Source organism: Heliangelus exortis, chromosome 14 (genome assembly GCF_036169615.1).
Source record: "Heliangelus exortis chromosome 14, bHelExo1.hap1, whole genome shotgun sequence".
Lineage (NCBI taxonomy): Eukaryota > Metazoa > Chordata > Aves > Apodiformes > Trochilidae > Heliangelus > Heliangelus exortis.
In genome coordinates this window covers 17,471,743-17,491,538 of record NC_092435.1, presented here as the reverse complement: position 1 = coordinate 17,491,538, position 19,796 = coordinate 17,471,743, and the positions used below count along the sequence as shown (strand labels likewise).

The 19,796-nt window shown below is 53.6% G+C and overlaps 2 protein-coding genes across 7 annotated transcripts; both read left to right on the top strand.

The window, feature by feature from the left end:
* The first annotated feature begins 713 nt into the window (after positions 1 to 713).
* On the top strand, positions 714 to 4,224 carry ASB12 (ankyrin repeat and SOCS box containing 12). Its single transcript, XM_071757736.1, has 4 exons — positions 714 to 776; positions 920 to 998; positions 2,295 to 3,137; positions 3,711 to 4,224. The coding sequence occupies exons 3-4, from the start codon at positions 2,330 to 2,332 to the stop codon at positions 3,842 to 3,844; spliced, it is 942 nt and encodes a 313-aa protein (XP_071613837.1). The 5' UTR covers positions 714 to 776; positions 920 to 998; positions 2,295 to 2,329; the 3' UTR covers positions 3,845 to 4,224.
* Positions 4,225 to 5,112: 888 nt separating this feature from the next.
* On the top strand, positions 5,113 to 14,701 carry AMER1 (APC membrane recruitment protein 1). Of its 6 annotated transcripts, XM_071757733.1 has the most exons (4): positions 5,113 to 5,270; positions 6,909 to 9,712; positions 9,895 to 10,022; positions 13,612 to 13,687. In XM_071757733.1, exons 2-3 carry the CDS (start codon positions 7,003 to 7,005, stop codon positions 9,984 to 9,986), a joined length of 2,802 nt encoding a protein of 933 aa, XP_071613834.1. In that variant the 5' UTR covers positions 5,113 to 5,270; positions 6,909 to 7,002; the 3' UTR covers positions 9,987 to 10,022; positions 13,612 to 13,687. The 6 variants fall into 6 exon arrangements, with proteins under 6 accessions (XP_071613834.1, XP_071613831.1, XP_071613833.1 ...); XM_071757730.1 differs by having other exon boundaries at positions 6,909 to 10,022; positions 13,612 to 14,701; XM_071757732.1 differs by lacking the exon at positions 13,612 to 13,687 and having other exon boundaries at positions 5,114 to 5,270; positions 9,895 to 10,197.
* The last annotated feature ends 5,095 nt before the right edge of the window (positions 14,702 to 19,796 follow it).

Genomic DNA, 19,796 nt, shown 5'->3' with positions numbered 1-19,796 from the left:
TACACTTACCAGCTGACAGCTTTTGATAAGACACCTCTAACACTGCTCTCCACTTGTTTTGTTTGCCCCTGTAAAGTTTTTTTGCCTTGCTATCTGCTGCTTCATTTTTGGAAGCCAAAGAAGTGGTTTGTTCTGAGAGGGAAGCCTGAGGAGCAGCTTGGGTGAGGAATCTGAAACATCTCCAGTGCCTTTTGTCCTTCTGGAGTTTCATAAACAATTCTGGATGTTGGGAATGGCCACTGGTATTGCTCTGAAAGTGGAGAAGGTGGCCTGGAGAGGGGCTAAGGGGGAATCTGTTTGGGTGACTGCCTTATCTTGGTTGCTGCCAGAGGCTGGTGCTGGAGCAGGACACTCAGACCCACCTGGAACCCTCCATTCCTGCAGGGAAATGGGGGAGCAAAAGCTTTGTGTCTGCTCAGAGGGGTCAGGCAGCCTCCAGCAGCACCTGTCCCAGCCTCCCCCCAACCTCACTGCCCCTCTCTATATTTACCCAGGAGGAACTTTCCAAGAATGGAAGTGGTAAGATAAAACCCTTCTGGGGCTAAAATTAGTCTGAGCTCCCTGGCCCTTCTCCCCACTGTGGCATTTCAGCTGTGAGCTTGACAGTCTGTGTTGCCTGGGTTGTGCTGAGCAGTCCTCCATCCCCAACACAGCAAAATCCTCTCTTTCTCTCTTTTTTTTTTCTTTTTTTCTTTTTTGTTAACTGGGAGAGAACTTGCCATGGGTCCCCCACTGCCTTGCCAGTCCTGGCTGTGAGCATCACCTCCTTCCTAAAGGTAAGGCCACCAGCACAATGACATCTAGGCAGTGCTGGGCAATTTGAAGATGACTTGGAAACCAAGAAGCATGAGAGTATTCTCTGTCAGCTTTAGCTCTGGGCATAACCTTTTCCTTTTTTTGGGGGGTATGTGTGCTGCAGATGGATGGACAGCTTCCTTCAGCTCAAGAAGTGACAACCCTGGGCTCTTGTGGTTGAGGAACATCTGTGAGCGCCACACGTGAGTGCTTACACTTAGTGAAAGTAACATCCCTTTGGAGGTGTTTATCTGTGTTTGGGAGATGCTACAGCTGCTTTTTTTACTTTTCCAGATCATTTTCCTTGGGTATAAGACTGGGCCTCCTTTTTAAACTGAATCAGCAATAAACCCCTGTCAGCCACACAGGTGGCTCCAGAGCTCACTGTCAGCGTGTGTAATACCCAGCAGTCACGCTGTAATTTGACATATTTCTGTATAAACCTTTGGGTGGAAGGGCAGCAGGGCTTTGCTGTCACTTGCTGCCATCAAACTGTATCCTCTTGCCCAAGCCATGAAGCTGCCCAGGTGGCAGTGGTGGGGGATTCCTCCCAGCTTGCACATTTGTGCCACTGCAAGCAAATGCAGGATGAGCCTCCCGTGGCTGCCTCCTTCCTGTCAGGCTCCTTTGCAGAAAGAGGTTAATTGCTTGGTGCAGCTCCTGCCTTCTCTAAAGGGGGATCAGAGGAGCCACTTGAGGAGACTGAGCTCAGCCACTGCTCCTCAAGGAAATCTGAGATGCTTTGGGGCTGCAAAGTGATGAGAAATTCCTCTGCCCTCTGCATTCCCCAGCTGCTCAGGTGCTGGCATTGCATTCCTCTCCCCCTGCTGCTGCTTGGCCCTGGTGAGGCCAGATCCTGCCCCAAGTGCCTGGAAAATGTCTCCAGGTTTGACCACAGCTCTGGTGTAGTCAGCTTATCATCTCCTCACCATGCTGTCACCACCCCATGCTCCCCCCTGGAAAAATCCTGGGTTCTGCTTGGATCCATGCTCTTCACAGGGCACAGGAGAGGAGAGAGGGTTTGCAGAATGCCATTGCTGATGCCATTTTGGGAAGGGCAGTGCTGAAAGTCTTTCTTTCCTCAAATCTGTGCCCACCCAGGAGCCCTCAAGGTCTGAGTACCCTGTGAGTAGTCCCACACCCACGATCACCTTAGGGCTGGCAGTACAGCATTAAATGATTTTTTAAAAATAAAGCAAAAGTCTGTGAGCTCCCCCATGGCAGCATTTGAGCTCCAGCACCAGACTTGGGTATCTCAGCATGTTCTTGATCACAACACTTGATCTGTGGCCCACATTCATCTACAGCACCAACCTCTGCCTTTGCCACAGCCCTTCCCACCCACAGGGGCAGGGAACTAAGTGTTTTAGAAGTGTCTTAACCCAATATTATTTGACTTTTTCTTTTGAGGACCTTAAATTTTGTATTAATAATAAAAAGATGATGTTGGTGTTCAGGGAGTTGGTTCTACCCCTGTGGTGGTGCTGGTTGTCTTGCAGATCTTTGGCTTTGCTGTTTATGATGAAAGCTGTACATGGAAGACAGACCCAAAAAAATGAGCCTGATGGATATCACTAAAATGTTCTCCATGCTCCAGCCCAGAGAAGACGAAGAAGACAATGGAGAAAGCCAGGAGCTGAACCGAGCCGTGTCTGAGGACGATTACCAAACCCTAGATAACCTCTTGTCTCAAGACAGGTACAAGAGGTTCATCAACCACAGAAGTGGCTGGGGTGTACCCAGCACCCCGCTGCGCCTGGCCGCCACCAAGGGCCACATCAGGAGCCTCAAGGTCCTCCTGGCCCACGGGGCAGAGGTGGACAGCCTGGACGTCAAGGCTCAAACCCCGCTCTTCATGGCAGTCAGCAACGGCCACCAGGAATGCGTGAAGGTCCTCCTGGAGGCAGGGGCCAGTCCTGCTGGCAGCATCTACAACAACTGCTCGCCGCTGCTGATCGCCGCCAGGGACGGGGACGTGGCCATCCTGCACCAGCTCCTGGACCACGGTGCTGAGACCAACGTGCAGGCCCGGCTGCCCGAGTGGGCTGCCAACTCTGCAGCCTGCTCCGGGCCCCTCTACCTCGCTGCTGTCTACGGGCACCTGGAGTGCTTCAGGCTGCTGCTGCTGTACGGTGCTGATCCCGACTACAACTGCACCGAGGAGAGGGTGATCGCCCAGATCAAGGAGCCCAAGACTCTGCTGGAAACCTGCCTGAGGCACGGCTGCAGGACCCAGTTCATCAAGCTGCTCATCGACTTCGGAGCCAACGTGCACTTGCCCAATATCAGGGTGGATGAGATGGCTCCTAGCAAGGGCCTGGAGCTGCTGCTGCAGGCAAGAGGTAATTTGTGCGTGAACAGCGAGCAGGAGTTTTGTTCCTTTGGGTGGAAGTTGCTTCAGGTTCCCCTTCCCTTGAGTTCTGCTTCCCAACAGCCTCACCCAGGCTCTTCTGCAAGTTTTGACTCTTTTTGCAGCATTCCCTGAGGCCATGGGTCTCTCTAGCCTTAAAGTCTCAGCTCGAGGTGCTGAGACATCTCATAAACAATCGTATTGAAAGGGTTGCACCAGGTGATGCTTGAGGTCCCTTCCAACCTGACATTCTATGATTGATTCTATGATTCTCTGGGATTATCACTGCTTTACTCTGAACTTCTTGTTCTCCTCAATGATTTTTCAGGCCAAACAGAAAACATATAAATCAAGTCTCCCATACTGAACACAGCAAGGAGAACATCCACAAATTCATTAAGAACAAGTCCAGCACCCACAATCAAGTCTGTCTGGGTCTGGGGTAGCCACCACTTAGATCTGTGATGTCCCTTTGCTTAGGACAGTGCCTGGGTTGGAGGAGAGCAGGGTTGTGTGTGTGTCTCAGTGGTGATCATCTCATTTTTATCTCCTTCTCCTTACTCAGCTCATCCCAAGTCCTTGATGTCTCAGTCCCGGCTGGTGATGAGGCGTCTCCTGAAGCAGGCTGGCCACCCGCACGCCCTGGCCGAGCTGGAGATCCCAACAATCCTGGAAAACTACCTCAGACACCAGCCCTGAGGGACACCTGCTCCATACATACGTACATCCCTGAATTAAAACCTGCCTGGACTCCTGCAGCATGTGAAACCACCATGAATTTTTGTGGTCACAAAGTCATTTTTGCTTTTGAGGTGTCTCCCAAAAGCAGTGCCCATGCCAAAAGATGGTCAGGAGCTCCTGAGCCAGAGGACACATCAGTGAAAAGCCAGGCAGGGCTGGGGTGAGTGTCCAGAGTCCCCAAGTTCCATCTCCTCACCCCAACTCCTCTCTTTAAACACCATCTTGCCTCCAGTGTGGTTTGTGTTACGGCCCAGGGGCTTCTTCTGAGTGGGGAGGTTGGGTTTTTTTTTAAAACAACCATGTTGCTACTCTTATTATTAAACTATCACGTCCTGGTTGGTGAAGTATCCTTCCTTTGGAAGGGATGTGGCCAAGGAGTTCCAGGCTGAGCCTGGAGTGGAGCATCCCAGCAGCAGTGCTGCAATCCCTTCCTCTCCGTGGCTCCAGCATGAGGACAACCTGGGCCCCTGGTGCTGGAGGAGCTTGGGCTTGGGTCCTGGGCTCCCCGTGGGACCTGTGGAGCAGCAGCTGCTCCCGGGAGGGGAGAGCAAAGCCGTGGAGTGATCCAAGGGTTGGGAATGGCTCTGGAGGGAGAGGGGCTGGCGGGTCATGGGGGTCTTGATCTGTGAGGGGAGTGTGGGCTGGGGGTGATGGGTGGGCAGGAGGTGGGTGTGAGGTGAGGTGGGTGCTGTGGGTGTGGGAGGGAGGTGTGAGGGGTGGGAGGGAGGTGTGTTTGTGTGAGGTGTAATGGGTGCCCTGGGTGGGTGTGAGGTGTGCTGGGTGCCCTGGGTGGGTGTGAGGGGTGTGTGTGAGGTGTGATGGGTGGGTGTGAGGTGTATGTGAGGTGTGCTGGGTGCCCTGGGTGGGTGTGAGGGGTGGGTGTGTGAGGTCTGATGGGTGTGAGGAGTGGGTGTGAGGTGTGATGGGTGCCCTGGGTGGGTGTGAGGGGTGGGTGTGTGAGGTGTGATGGGTGCCCTGGGTGGGTGTGAGGGGTGGGTGTGTGAGGTGTGATGAGTGCCCTGGGTGTGTGAGGTGTGACGGGTGCCAGGGCTGGGTGTGAGGTGTGTGACACCTCCGCACTCCCGATCCCACCGCTCACGTCACACCCCCTGAGCGTGACGTCAACTCTCCGCGCGCCCCCCCAGCCACCGCGTCACGCCGGGCGCCGTCCCCTCGCGTCACACCCCCGCCCCTCCCGTGACGTCACGCCCTGGCGCGGGTGACGCCCCTCTGTCGTCACGCAGCCCCCGCCCCTCCTGGGCGGCCACTCGCCGGCGGCCGGGGCTGGCCCGGGCGGGGGCCGGGCCGCGATCACCGACACCCCCCGGCTCGCCGCCGCCACCACCCCCGGGGCCGCGCAGCCGGTCAGGGAGTGAATGAGTGAGTGAGTACGGGGGAGCGGGGCCCGGGCAGCGGGGCCGGGGGGGAGTCGGGGCGGGATGGGCCCGGGGGGGGCCTCTCTCCGCCCTGTCTGTCCGTGAGGGGCCGCGCGGTTCGGCGGGGGCTGAGGGGGGAGCGTGGCCCCCGCCCGGCCCGGCCCTGGGGGCTCCTGAGGCGCCTTCGGGCCCCGCTCCGGCCCCTCCCCAGCGCCGGGGGCTGAGCCCCCTCCTCGCCCCGGTGTGGTTAACCCTGTCCTGGGCCGTCCCGGCAAGCCGAGCAGGGGGGAATTTTCCTCATTGTGTGGGGTTTTTTTGTGTATTATTATCTTTTCGAAGCCCCGGTGGTGTTTGCCCTCCCTGGGTGGCTCCGTGAGGAGCAGGAGCGCTGTGGTGGCAGCAGCCTCTGTTGGCGCCGACGTGGAGCCAGAGAGCGAAATAATTCTCAGATTAAATTCTTGAAATCGTGTTTCTTTTTTGTTTTGTTTGTTTTGTTTTCCTGCCACCCACCCACCCAGCCCACCACCAACCCCCTCTGCTCTCTGGGCAGTCCGGCTGTACAGGTGCATGCCTGCAATTTTCTTTTCAGGCCTGTCTGACCAGATCTCTCCAGAGCCAGCCCAGCCATGCTCCAGAGAACCTTTGGAGCCATCTGGGACTCCCGGAGGACTCTTGGGCAGAGCTGGAAAAGCTCAGTTTGTCGGGGGGCAGCTGCTGAGCCCATGGGGTGGGTGAACGCCTGGGTTATCGTTAATTATAGAGGCAAAGCACCAGGCTTAAGGGAAAGGAAAAAATAAGCTGAAATTTCAGGTTTGCTGTCAGGCCACAGGAGGCAGAGGGTGGTGTTTGGGTGTGCTTTTAATTTGGGATCTCTGGCTAAAGCCTACAAGGAAGCTTCACTGGCCCCACGTTGGTGGGAGCTAAGCCTCGGGCATTAGAGTGTTACAATTTTTAATTTCGTCTGCTTTCTCCAACCTCATTTCTGTGAAAGAAATTATATTGGTTTAGTTCTGTTACTGACATAAATCCAGGATCAAATTTAAAACCTACCTCTCTGCTTCTGAGGTAATCTGATCAGGGTGATTGATAGGGAATGTTTTTAATGCTGGACAGATTATTTTAAAAACAACTGAAATCTCAAAAAAGAGAAAGAAGTAAAAAAAAAAAACAAGGTCTGGTAAACAGCTTTTTTTTCCTGCACACGTGGCTAGTGTGAGGGCTGTGCCCTGGTGTGGCTGGTGTAACCCAGAGCTTGGTGGGAGGTCTGGGAGAGCTGGAAGTGGGGTTTGGCAGGTGGCAGTCCCTCTTCCCACCAGAACAGCCCGTGTTTCCCTGCAGAGGTGGCTGATAACTGAAGCCCATCACCGTGGTGGCAAAAAGCCTGGGGCTTGGAGCAAGGTGGCTCAGGGGTCAGATCTGCCCATCCCTGGGCTGCCAAATGGAGACACACAGTTTCCCTGCACTTGCAAAGTGGTGAATTTAAACACGGGCTCATTTTTGCACACAGCTTTAAGGAACGGAGGGAAATGAGTGGCTCTCAGAGGCTTTTGCAGCTCCTGTGCCAAAGCTCTTTGCCTCCTGGCTCCTCTGGCCTTGCTCCATCCTCTGCCATCTCCTCACCTCTCTCCCCTTTCTCTTTGCCCTAGGTCAGCTGCCATGCTTCCACCTCTGTGCCCAGAGGACACTTCTGCTCCCAGAGTCACCGTTTCCAGCTAGGAGCCGCCGAACTCGCCGGCTGCCATGGAAACGGGCTGCGTGGAGGAGCCTGCCCGGACCGGGTCGCAGTCGGTTCTGTGCGGGCAGCAGGAGGGAAGCAGCCAGCAGCGGGAGGAGAAGGAGGATGGGCTGCCCGAGGGGGGCAACGCCTCCTTGCTGCCTGCCGAGCTGCAGCAGCCTCAGCCGCCTCCCGGCAAGCTGAAAAAAACGGCGTTCAAACTGTTTGGAGGGAAGAGGAGCATCTGTACCCTGCCCAGCTTCTTCGGGGGCCGCAGCAAAGGCCAAGGGAAAGCAGCCTCTAAAAAGGGCCTCAGTAAGTGCAAGACTCACGACGGGCTCAGCGGCGCTGCCTGCGAGGCGGGCGATGGGGCTCAGCTGGAAAGCCCTTTGGAGGGGAGCAGGGACTCCCATCCTTGCCCTTTGCCCAGCTCCCAAAGTGCTCACGTGGCCATCGACTCCAGTGCCAAGTTTGATGGAGGCCAGCAGGACAGCTCTCCACCTGGGAGCATCGAGGGCTGTGAGAAAAAGCCCAGCGGGGAGAAGTCCTCCTTCCCCAGACCTAAAAAAGGCCTGAAAGGGTTTTTTAACAGCATCCGGCGTCACAGGAAGAGCAAAGTGACCGAGTGTGAGAAAACAGAGCTCCACGAGTGGCCCGGGGATTCTGAGGAGTCCAGCAAAGCTCCTGGTGTGGGAGTGGAGAGCCAAGGGGCCGTGGAGGGAAGGGGCCTGGGACCCGTCCCTCTTGCCTGCTCGGGGAGCTCAGAGGATGACCACTTGCATGGCACAGCCACCAACAGTGGGGAAGCTGCTGAGCCCAGCTGCCTGGCAGCTGATGAAGGCAGCACTGAGGGTGATGTGGTGGTGCCAGGGAAGAAGGATGTTCTGGATACAAAATCAGAGGCTGATGCTGCTGTCTGTGCAGAGTTTGACCATGGCAGTCTGCTACTGGCCTTTCATCCGGACTTGATGGACAATGACCCAACCTGCCTACACTCTGGGGACCTCCTCAGCCTCATCTTAGGGGATGCCACATCCCTGAAGAGTTTTGATTCCCTGACAGGGTGTGGAGATGACATTGCTGAGCCCGACATCACTGAGAGCACCATCTCTGTGGAACGCAGCAGGGATGCTGCTAAACGGAGCTCCTGCCTCGTCACCTACCAGGGTGGTGGGGAGGAGATGGCCATCCCTGAGGAGGCAGAGGAGTACCTCCACCAGATGTGGAACAGCAGCGTGGCAGGGGACAGGAGCTACGAAGCCCAGGTGTCGAGTAGCAGTTTGGAGACCCATGCCTCCCACGAGGCAGAAGCCCACCCCTACATGGATGGTGTGGACCTCCTGACACCACAGAGCGACCACCAGGAGTCTGCCCCTAATAGTGATGAGGGTTATTACGACTCCACCACCCCGGGGCCAGAGGATGAAGCTGGAGATGGGCTCAGTGAGATGAAGAAAGAAAGACTTCCCAGAGACAGTTACAGTGGGGATGCACTTTATGAGTTTGACACGTTGGTGAGTCCCTCGCACGGGGACGAATCCCTCTTTGAGGGCAAAATCTCACGTCCAGGGATCTTCAGCTACTTCATGGACTTCTGCCTCCCTGCTGAGAAGAGCCTGAACCAGATCCTGGATCAGAAAAGAGGGGTGATGGAGACAGAAGAAGAGCGACTTGCGGCCATTCAGAAGGAGCTGCTGTACTGGGAGCTGCAGAGGGAACCGGCCTTGAAACGACTGGATCTTCCCAGCAAGGAGAAGTGTCCTCGGGAGAAGCAGTGTGTTGAATGTAAAACCAGAGCAGCCAGCTCCATGGGCAAGAGTCAGAGTGGCCTTGGTAGCGAGCAGATGGCCTCGCACGCCCCAAACAGGGGTGTGAATAGTGGGGTTTCAGTGGCTAGAGCTGAAAATCCAGAGTGGAGGGATTTTCCGGGGACTCTTTGTCCGGAGAACTGTTACAACAGCCAAAAAGCCCAAGGAAGTTGCCTTATCCAGCTCACAAAGAACAACTCGGGCTTCGATTCGGACCCGGATTGTGGGTTGTTTGGGGGCTCCATCCACAGCAGCATAGCCCCAGCCAAAGCAGGGGTGTTCCCTGGCTACAGACTCCTGGAGCCTGAGCATGGTGGGGGAGCAGAGACCCCCCCTGGCGACCCCCTGGGGGGCAGTGAATGTGAGCCCGAGCACGCCGTGAACTTCTCGCAGGCGCTGGTGGAGTTTGCCAGCAGCGGGACCCTCTTCTCCAGCCTCTCGGAAAGCCTGGGGAGCTCTGCCTCTGGCTCTTCCTTCACCCAGAACCTCCCTGCTCTCCCCACCATGGTCACCTTCGACGTCGTCGACGTGGAGCAGGAAGGAGAAGGGGAGTGTGAGCAGCACCCCGAGATGAATGCCGGGGAGGACATCGCCGAGGCCTTTGACGACGGTTACGGACAGAAAGAGTCCTTGGCTGAATGTGACGAGAGAATGTCCCCGGGGTACTCCCCGGGCTCCTTCCAGAGCTGCAACTGGGGGGTTGCCAGCCTGCCCCGGCACCTGCGGCTCCACGGGCTGAGCCCCTCCATGCCAGCACCACTCTCTGTTGACCGCAGGAGCCGTTCGCTTGACACAGAGAGCCTGGAGTTTGAGCTCGGTGACTCCCAGGTGGCCAGGAGTGGCCCTCAGCCCTGCCGGCTCTGGTCCAAACGGGAAGGTGGCAAAAAGGACTCGGGCGGAGCGAGGAGGAGCAGGAGCAAGGAGGAGGGTGAGCTGGTGGCTCCTGACGGGGGGTTGAGCTGGCCGGGCTTCCAGCACCTCCAGCACGACTCCGGCACGGCTGCAGGGGGGATGAAGCACTGGGGTTTCACTCCAACTTCCATGATGGAGAGTGCCTGGGAGCCATTGGAGCCAGTGGGAACACTGTCCCCTTTCCTGTCTCTTTCCCAGAGCGTTGCTGGAGAAATTCCAGAGAGGAGGCCTCACGAGCTGGAGCTGAGCAGGCACCCACTCCGGCCCTCCAATTTACCTCTGCAGCCTGACTGCAGGCGAGCCCGGGAGGCGGCCGGTTCCTACAGGTACCACGGAGACATCACGGCCAAAAACCTTCCCCACTCCTTACCCCTGGGAGAAACCGAGCCCCAGCTGCCCCCAAGCTTCAGCTTCTCCTGCTCCCCAGAGAAACACACCAAGTGCAAACCCGTTGGCATTGCCCAGGGGATGCCTCAGCATCCCAATGGCACCACCGACACCGGGAGAAGCCCAGAGCGCTGCGGGGAGCCCCTGAAAGGCAGAACCCCCCTGGGCCACGTGCTGCCTGTTGGCTGCCAGAGTGCTGCCATGAATGTCACCGAAGCCAAATAGCTGCTCTGGTGGGGTTTGGAGCCACCTCTGGGATTTGGACGTTAACGCTGAGGCACTTCATGTTTTCCAGCAGCAGCCCCCGGCGTGCGCTCACCGTGCTGCTAGAGTCAGAGCTGAGCAGGGACCTGTTGCCAGCGAGGCAGGTTTGGGGGGTTTCTGCAGGATTGGAGCTGGGGGGAACAAGCCTTGGAGGGAAGGTTTGGAGAGAAATGGGGTTGGGGTTTTTTTGTTTGTTTCCTTCCTCTGCTGGGTGAAACGTCCTGGTTCAGGCTCATTTTGAATGTCTCCCATCTCGGTTTCAGTTTGGGGAGGCTGGGTGGAAGGATGCTGGTTATTTCCAGGGTGAGGACAGGAGGCAAGTGAGCTAAAAGGGGAGCTTTGCAGTAACATTTTTTTGTAGTTTTAAGTTTGTTTTTCCCCCAAAGGAAAGCAGGAGCTTTTACATTTTCCAGGTCTAGTTTAAATTTTCTCCAGAGATCCTGCATAGGGACAGATGTGCTGTCATTGGTGTCCCTTTCAGGAACAAAGTGTCTGTCCCTTCTGTGCTGTGCTCTCTTCACAGTGCATAATCCCTGCTTGAAACCATTCCTGTGCTTTGTCCCATGCTGTCACCTCTCCAGGGCCATGGGCACATGGACAAGGTCTTTGAAATAAGCTAAGTTTGCATTGTGCCTGTAGCTGTGAAGTTGCAGGTGCTGTTGCTTTCTTCAAAATGAAGTTTTGGTGGTTGGTTAGGGTTTTTTTAAATTATTTTATGATTGTTTTCTTTGCATAGACAAGGAAAGTATTCTGTTAATTGGAATACAGGCTATAATGTAGCCTTCATTTGGGTCTCACGACTTCCTCCTCCTAACTGGAGGGACCAAAAAAGCCAGAGGCTGCTGCAGGTTTTGGATTTCTTTTTTTTGCAGTCTGAAGGAGCAGGGAGGAGGGACACCAGGTGAGGACACAGGCTTTGGCTGGGGATGGAAACATCTGGGAACATCTGCTTCAGGTTGTTGGTCCTTGAAGTGTCTCCCATGTCCTCTGTGGTCTAAGACACACTTGTCCCTAAACTCAACCTCCCTGTCTGTGGCTTACAAAGCTTCTGCCTCCTGCCCAGACTCTGCATTTGGATTTTAGTTCAGTCACCAGTGATGATTTTTGTGTTTCCTCCCCCGAGTTGCCCCTTTTCTGCTTTGTGGCTCCAGCTGGAAGTGTCAGCAGCTCCCTGCATCACTGTATTTACAGGCACAAGCAGCTGGTTTGGGTTTGGTTTTTTCCCTTCCCAAACAAAATGAGCTCCCAGTGTTTCTTTTTTAGAAGAGACTGCTTAGTGCCATACCCATGTGTACTTAGGAAGGAGCAGGGAAAGGCAAAGCTTCCACTTATTTATGGGTTTTTTCTTTCCTGAACAGACTGCCAAGACTCCAGCAGACCCATCCCTGTATCCATGGGCTTAAACCTTGTTTTTTCAGTATTTTCCTAGCAGTGCTTCTGCAGGGAGGTACTGCAGGAACTCGCTGGTCCCCACGGTATTTTTCCTCCCACTGCTCAGTGAAGCAGGAGAGAATTTCATGGGACAAACCTGGCTTTTGCCACTCCTCCTGCATCCCCCACCTGGAGGGGGAGGTGGTCCCCCCATCTCTGAGGTTGTGAGTGGTCTCCCCTCATTAGCAGAGGCTCACAAATACTGCCCCACTGGAACAGGCTCCCCCCTTGCTCAGAGGAAGGGCAGGCTCAGATCTCAGCACTGCACATCTCCCCACCACTCACAAAATAAAAACCACAAAGGAATCCACGCCAGCAGCCATCTCACCCAGACCTTCACTCTCGTTGCTTGGCCTGAGCAGCAGCCCCTTGCTGGGGCTTTAATTACTCTTTTATTTCCAGCGTGTCACCAAAGGCATCCCGTGGGGTGAGGGGCTTTCCTGCCATTGGTTTGGAGATGGTGCAGCCTTTGCCAAAGCCTTGGTGAGGTGTGGAAGTGTCTTGGTGCTAAACTGAATGTTCTGTTGCAAATGCATGTCTCTAGGAATAATTCTTTTTTGGGTGGTAGGTACGTAACAAAAAGCTTTTAGACCTGAATGTGTGGAAAGCAATACAGCCAAGACTTGATAAGCTGACTTCAGACCAAAGGCTTCTCCTCTTTAATTTGATGCAAGCTAAATGAAGCAAATACCTATTGATTTAAATCGAGTTTTCTAACAGTGTTTTGGAGCTCATTTGCTGGATTATTGGCACATTCTGCTCCATTAACCCAAAGAAATAAGAATTTTCAATGCTCTAACTCAGCCTGTAAATTATCCTTGCTGTAGAGAGATTGGACTTCACTGCCTAATGAACTGCTCTCCCTAAAATCCCCATCTGTCCCGGGATAAACAGGAGCAGACCTTGTGGTCTTGATCTGGATCAAGCCAATAGTCCAACACTGCCTTACCCAAGGAACTCAGATTTGAGAGTGGGAATTGAGGCTTTTTTATCAAAGAAAGGGCTTCCAAACCAGAAATACGTCATGAAAGTCAGGAACAGCAAATTGTCTTGCCAAGTTATTTAGGAAAAACCTCCTCTCAAGGAACTCTCCTGGATTCATCCCTCACCAGGGCGTGACTCGTGGCTGTTAAATTGAGCCTAAACCACTGAGATTCGGGTCAGGCTACCAAGTAACTCTGTATTGCATTTTGGGGACTCTGGGGTTGGGGTTTTTTTTTGTTGTTGTTGTTGTTGTTTGTTTGTTGTTTTTATACACATAAGAAAAACGGTCGATTTTCTCTATTTTTGTATAGTTTTGCATTTTATATTCACGGGGAAATTTTATGGACTCTTCTTTTACTCGTGTCCTTTCAAGTGGCGTGGTTTACCGTTCCGAGGGAGAAAAGGCAATTTTTGGGGGGTTTTTTGCTGCTGCTGCTGCTGCCCACTGCCCGTGCAATGCCAGGAAACCACCTCGCTCCTCCTGTCCTCCAACATCTTCTGCTTTATTCCCAGGGCCAGTTCCCCATCCTGGCCTGGGACCAACACACACCCACTTTCTTTGCACACACCGCTTTTGTTTTAATACCACTTTGTCACACTTGTCACCTCTTATCTCTGTTTTGTTTATCTTCTTGTCTAAGCTTTGGTTTTTAATCTGAATTTGTGGACTTGGGTGATTTCTCCCCCAAAAAGTGTTGTTTTGACCGTCTGTGAAACCAGAGAAGCAGTTGTTGGGGGCTTTTCCCCTCTGTGTGCTTAAATTATTTTATCCAAAATTGGGGCTTTTCTTGATGGTTGGTGTGTGGCAATGCTCTTGAGAGGCTGGTGACAAATTTCTTCTCCTCTTAGTGCTCCCTGGGACAAGAGTTCAGCTTTTGCCCTTGCATCTTCTGCTTCGTGTCTGGGGATTGCTCCTGAAATAATCTTGAAATAATCTGAAATAATCTGACTTTTCACCTTTCCTCCTCCCCTGGAGTCCAGGGAGCTCCAGCATTGCCAGAACCTGTAAAACATCCTCCTGGAATAACACTGCCTTGAGTTTTGGGATCAGAAATGCCAAGGAGATCTCCTAAAACCCAGCACTAAATTAACACAGCTCTTCTTTTGCTTTTGTTTCTTTGGTTTGGTCAACTGAATGTGCTGCTTTGTTGGCTCTGCTCTGGAGGAGTTGTGGCCCTGCAGAGGCTGCCACCCTGCGTGGGGTGTAAGGGCTGAAATAACTTCTCCAGCAAAGGCCACAGTGATTAACTGAGAAGACAAGAGCAATGTCAAAAAAAAAAAAACCAAAAAAAAGGCAAGTAAATTGCTGAAAAGCTAAAAGATGACAGCCAAAAGCAATTTTCCCCCCTCTTTTTACCACTCCCCACCACAATGCCAGCAGAGATGGTGATTGCTGCTGAGCCTTTTGGCTCTGTGTGGGTTTTCATGTCTTCTAATGAAATAGCTCTTCACCCAACAGTGCTTTTTAAATTTTTTCTTATCTGGGTTTGCCCCGGGGCTGGGCAGGTCACTCAGTGAACATTCCTGGGGTGCTTGGACCCTTTTGCATTCCCTCTGCCCCTTCATGTTGCAGCTGCCTCCTCTCCAGCTGGGGCTGCCTGCTCCTCTTGTTGGTATCAGGTCATCCTAGAAGCTACACTTGGGTGAAGTGAGAAATTAAAATCTAGAAAAGCCTCTCAGTTCTAAAATACAAAATTAATAATTAGCCCTTGTCCCAGGTCACCCCACGCTTCAGCTCTGCTGTGGGGCTGGGAACTGAGGCAGCTCCTCCCAGGCAACTGACTTGTCTCAATTTGGGATTTTTGTTGCTTTCCTTTTTTTGTTTTCTTTCTGGTCTCATTGCTACTAGTCCTTTATACTTCTTAATGTATTGATTGTGTTTTAAAATGAATGTTCCTTTCACTGAATTCTAATGAATAAACTTCAGATTTTTAGAGAATATCTGATTCCACTTGTGGTTTGCTTTTTCCCTCTGGCTTATTTTATGCTCAATTTAATCTCTTTGGTTTGTTTTTTTGATGGGTTTTTTTTTTTCCCTCCTCTCTCTTGATTCTTTTTAAGTGAAGTGACTTTTCCATGGGAGAAGGCATCAGAAGAGTTGCTCTAGAGAGCACAGCATGCTGCTGATCCATAACGTGCTCTCCTCAGCCAAACCCTGTGCTGCTCAGTCTGCCCTGCAAAATACCCATCAGTGGTGGCACCAGCCCCTGGAACTGAAGTTTCCCTCCTCATTTCTCATCCTCTGCTCTGGAGTGGTGGTCCCAGGGTCGTGCTGGGACACAGGGAGCAGAGATCAGGTGGCTCCAAATGCACAAAGCATCACTGGTGGGGTCCATCCTCCCAAGGTGAGCCCCCAAGGCTTGCCAGGCTCTTTCTCTTTTCAGCAATATTTCTTAAAATGGAGGAATTTCAGTAGCATCTCTGTGAGCAGGGACAGCTTCACCTGCCCCATGTTACCCAGCTGGTCTCACCAGTGGATTCCTTGGTATAGAAGGCGTTGAAGGGATGGTTTTAATTTTTTTTTCTCTGCAGTAAGCATTTCTAAAGGAATTTATCAGCATTATTATTTGGTAGCATTGGTTGCCAGGTCTGTTAGTTTCTCCAGGCTGTCTCTTGTTGCAGCTGGGGGACAGTGGGGCTTTTGCTCTGGCCAGACCCTTCCTTTGGGGATGGCACCTTCTCTGTTTGCTGTTTTGCAGCCCCAGAGGTGATGTGGGTGTCTCCATAAGGTTCCATCAGGAGCACCCTTCCCACCCAGCACTGGGGAGCTCACCTTCCATCCCAGCTCAGATCCTTCTTTATGCCTTCCTCAGGTACCTCCTGAGGTTTCAAAAAGCATCAAAAGGCCCAAGAGGAAGAGTCCTGCTTCCCCTTCCCCCTGTCTTCTGGCAGACACCGAATCTGTGAGGAGCTGTAATTATCTGCAGTGCTTGATGAGCTGTGACATTAATGAGTCTGGAGTGAGCCCTGGCTGCACTGCCCTGGGGAGGCTTTGTCCTACCCCACTCCATCCATCAGAGCCCCTCAGGCTGGAGGGACAAACCTCTCCCCTGGGACTTTGGGGTTTGCAAGCAACCAGGGGTGTCTGTCACCTCTCCTCCTTGTGCTGCCCCCACCCTCCTTAAATGGGAGCAACCTCTCCAAAAACTGTGACTTTTCTTAGAGTAAGGGTGGGTTTCAACTAAATCAATACATTTTTCTTACTTTTATTTCTTTTTCCAAGCTTCACAGAGAAATTGAAGTATTTGCTCAAGGGCTGATTGCTGTCAGGCAGGGAGGAGCTGCTGGGGTTGTCACAGAGCTCAGCAGGGCTGGGGAGGCACCTCTGGTCTTGTTTTCTGGCTGAGATCAGTTGGGAATCCCACCCATCCCATAGGGAAAAGCTTTCTCCAGGTTGGATGGAGCCTCCAGCAGCAGGGTGAGGCAGCAGCTTCCCCTTTGGGTTTAAACAGGGCCTTTTTTGTTCCTTTGCTCCAGGCAGGAGGTTTGCCCAAGTCACCAGGGAAGGTTGATGTTGCAGCTCTGGTGGGTTTTGCCCAAACTCAGAGCTGGTGGAGGAGCAGAAGGGGGGGTTTGAGCCAGGGGTTTCAGGCAGCTCCATCCCTGCTCTGTCCCCAGCACCATCCCTGAGGACCACACCCTGGTGTGACCTCCTCGTTGTGGGGACACTGAGGGACAAAGGCAGCAGCTGAGGCCACCTCTGACAACAAGCTGAGGGGGAGAGGCCAGCAGCCCAGTGCTTCTCTGATCATCCCTAATTGAATTTAAGGAGGGGAAAAAAAAAACCCTCCCCAGGCAGGGGAGAGGGCAGAGGGCAGGCACCGAGTGCCAGTGAGGGATGAGCTCCAATTATTGTCCTTTTTGAGCACAGGCAGAGGGCTGGGAGGTAATCAGCTGGGAAAAATGAAACGTGGGGCTGGGGCAGCACTGGCTCTGCCCTACCAAGGAGGGAAAGCTCATCCTGAAAGCTGAAAATAGTAGTTAAAAGCATGGGCAGGGCTCAGGGCTGTGTTCTGGGTGGCACTTGGTGGCTTCCTGGGTCAGCAGCTCAAATCTCATCTTGGTTTTCAAACTCTTCCTCTGGAGTCGTGATCCTGGCCAACCCCTTGCAGCCAGCTGGGCTGTTACCTGAGCACCCATCCTGCACCCCACACCCTGCCTGGCTTAAAATACATTCCCCAAAGCACTCGGGTTGCTGGTGATGGGATCTGCAAAGTGAGGGATCTGAGAAGGAGCCTCCAAACCCACCAGTGTTCTCTGCATTCTGCTGTTCAGTGGTTGGTTTTCTCAACCAAGGAACAAGCAGGGTTGTTTTTATTTATTCTCTCTTAGGTTCCCCTCATTGTGCTTTTTTTTTTTTGGTTTTTTTTTTTTTTTTTTTTGTGCTCTCCTTAGGAGGAAAAAGGGGGAACAAGGTGCGGGTGGTCTGGAGGGACCACAGGTGCCCCCAGGAAGCCCCAAGAAGCTCCTGGCAGCAGCCCCTGAGCACCAGGGTGATGCTCTGCACCCAGGGGCAGTGGTGGGGTGGGTGGCTTTGGTGTCACCTGCAGCTTAGTGGCAGCACCCCTCACCATCTGCTGCTCCACCTAAGTTTAATCTCTCTATTTTTAGTACAATGCTGAAATCCAGTTTGTGCTGGAGGGCTTTTGGGGGGGAAAAAAAAAGTGATATTTTCTTTCTGACACATGACCTATCAGAGAAAGCTCCCCCTTTCTGTGTGTGGGGGGGGAGGGGAGGGTGTCAGTGTGACTTCGTTGTTGTTGAGTTTTACTGTTAGAAAGAAGGGAAAGGGGAATTAAGTCAAAAGGAAAGGCTGCTGAGGCTGCTGAGAGGGTGTCCTGGCTGCTTTGGGCATGGAAAATACCAGAGCAGCAGCACCAAGACCAGCCCCTGGTCCTCCTACTCCCCAAAAAACACCTTCTGGAGCCAGGCTGGCTTCTCCCTACCTGGGGGAACCCCTCTGGGGTTTGGAGCACTCAGCAGTGGGAAGGAGCTGGAGAGAGCAGGCAGGAGAGCTCATTATTTGGGAATATTCATTGGCAATAGCAAGGTGAGTGGATAGAGGTGCCAGGGATCACCTCCTGCTCCTCCTGGAACTGCTTTTTTAACCAAACTCCCGCTCTTTGCAGGGATCTCATCTGTCTGGCTGGATTTTTGGTTCAGTTTTGATGCTGGGCTGACCTCTAAGGGAGAGCTCAGTCATTGCAGCTCTGGGGCTGGAGCGATCCCGAGCTGCATCTCCCCCAGAGTCCTCCCGAAAGGCAGCCCCGGGGGGTCGGGACACTGGTTTTGGGGGGGACCCACTCGCAGGAAACACGGAGGAAATGGTTAATGAGTCGGCCAAACAGGACTGGAGGACAGGGATCTGGAGGACAGAGATCCTGTGGGAGGAACAGAGGGCACTGGGGGCTGAGTGTGGGGAAGCAGCTGGAGAGGATTTGGAGGGGGTTGTGTGGTCAGAGCCTGCTGAAAATGATGGAGCTGAGGACTTCTGCTCCCAGGAACTCAGCTTCTCCAGGCCCAGGGACTGGTGGGGAGGATTTCTCTGTGATTTGCCTTCATGGTGGATGGGAGACATTTGGACCTTTTGGGTCAGATCTTTTGTTTCCTGCTGTTCCTGGGCTGCACTTTACCCGAGCCCCAACTCCTGCTGCATCAGCTCCTCCTTTGGGCAGTCCCATCCCTCTCTTCCTGCTCTCCTGCAGGCTCAGGCCCTGAGGACACCTAACAACCCTGGGCAGCCTCACCTGAAACCCCCACCCATGGGTCCAGGAGCTCATTTAAGCCCAGCCTTGGTTCTCTAGTCCTCCCTGGGCTGTCTGGCAGCGTTCTGGCCCAGTCCCATCCCACCCCATTGATCCAGACCCTAACGTGTGGGTTGATTTCCCAGCCTGACCATGGAGCTGCCTCCTCACCATGACCATGGAGCCTTGGTTGGCTTTGGCCACCATCCTTGTCCTTCCCACCTTGATGAGGAACCGTGGGGCTGGCCCCAGCCCTGCCAGCTGGGTTGGTGTCATCACTGCTGACCTCAAATGTCCCTTAAAGACCTCAAAAAGGGCGTCGTGGGGACAGGCAAGAGCTGCTGTGTTTGGAGAAGGGATGTCAGAAAGGCAGGGTGCCAGCATGGAAATAAACCAATCCTCCACAAAGCCACCCAGGGCTGGCTGTGTCTGTTCTCCTGCCAGGAGCTGGCTGAGGAAGGCTCCCTCCTCTTCCCCACGCTTCGGAAACGAGCGGGCAGGATTCCAGGGCATTACTTTGCATCTCCAAAGGGTGGGTGCAGATGTGGGGAGCAAGGCTGCTCCAGCCAGCCCTGCAGAGAGGGTTTTTTTCCTGTTGCTGGGGTGGGGGTGGTGGTGGTGATGGGCTGAGCTCCCCTGTGTCCACCTGGGCTGCTGGTGCCTCCCAGGTAAGCTCCAGCTCAGGTGCTGTGGTTTGTGCTCCATCTTCACCTTGGTCCTTGCAGTGCACGAGGTGAGGATCTGCAGCTCCTCTTTGCCTGCTCACCTCTGCTCCATGGGTGGCTTCTCCTTTGTTCAGTTTTCATGTGCTCAGCCTCCACCCTGAATTTTATTTTTGTTTGGGTTTGTTTTGTTTTTTTTAAGTTTGATTTGTTGGTTGTTTTTTTTTTTTCCTTGGGATTACCCCACCCAGCACAACGGGGCTTTGTACCACCACCACCAGCTCCTCCCATGAACCCTGGTAGATGCCTTCCCAGTCCCCCAGGGCTTTCCCACCTTCCTCCTGGGGTGATTCCACCCTGCAGAGGGCTGGGTGGTGGGAAGAGTCAGAGCTTTCTTGCAGCAGGCCCAAGATGAGAGCAGGCAGGAGCTCACATGTTGGTGCCTGTGCAGGTTTCCAGCCCGTCTGAGGATCTTCCTCCTCCTCTGCTGAAAGACTCCCAAAGTGGTGGTGGCTTTGATGGGGGGGTTGGCTTCTTTTGATCTGATTTGTTTGATCTGCTCTCCAGCCACCCTCCACTCTTGTTTCCCCACACCCTTCCCCTGTTCTTTTTGGCAACACGAGGAAGT

What these genes read in the sequence shown, in the direction of transcription:
- ASB12 (XM_071757736.1), top strand. Translation starts at nt 2,330, where the DNA reads ATGGAAGACAGACCCAAAAAAATGAGCCTGATGGATATCACTAAAATG. An exon ending in GCTGCTGCTGCAGGCAAGAG is followed by an intron (nt 3,138 to 3,710) that starts GTAATTTGTGCG and finishes CTCCTTACTCAG; the next exon opens with CTCATCCCAAGTCCTTGATG.
- AMER1 (XM_071757728.1), top strand. Translation starts at nt 7,003, where the DNA reads ATGGAAACGGGCTGCGTGGAGGAGCCTGCCCGGACCGGGTCGCAGTCG.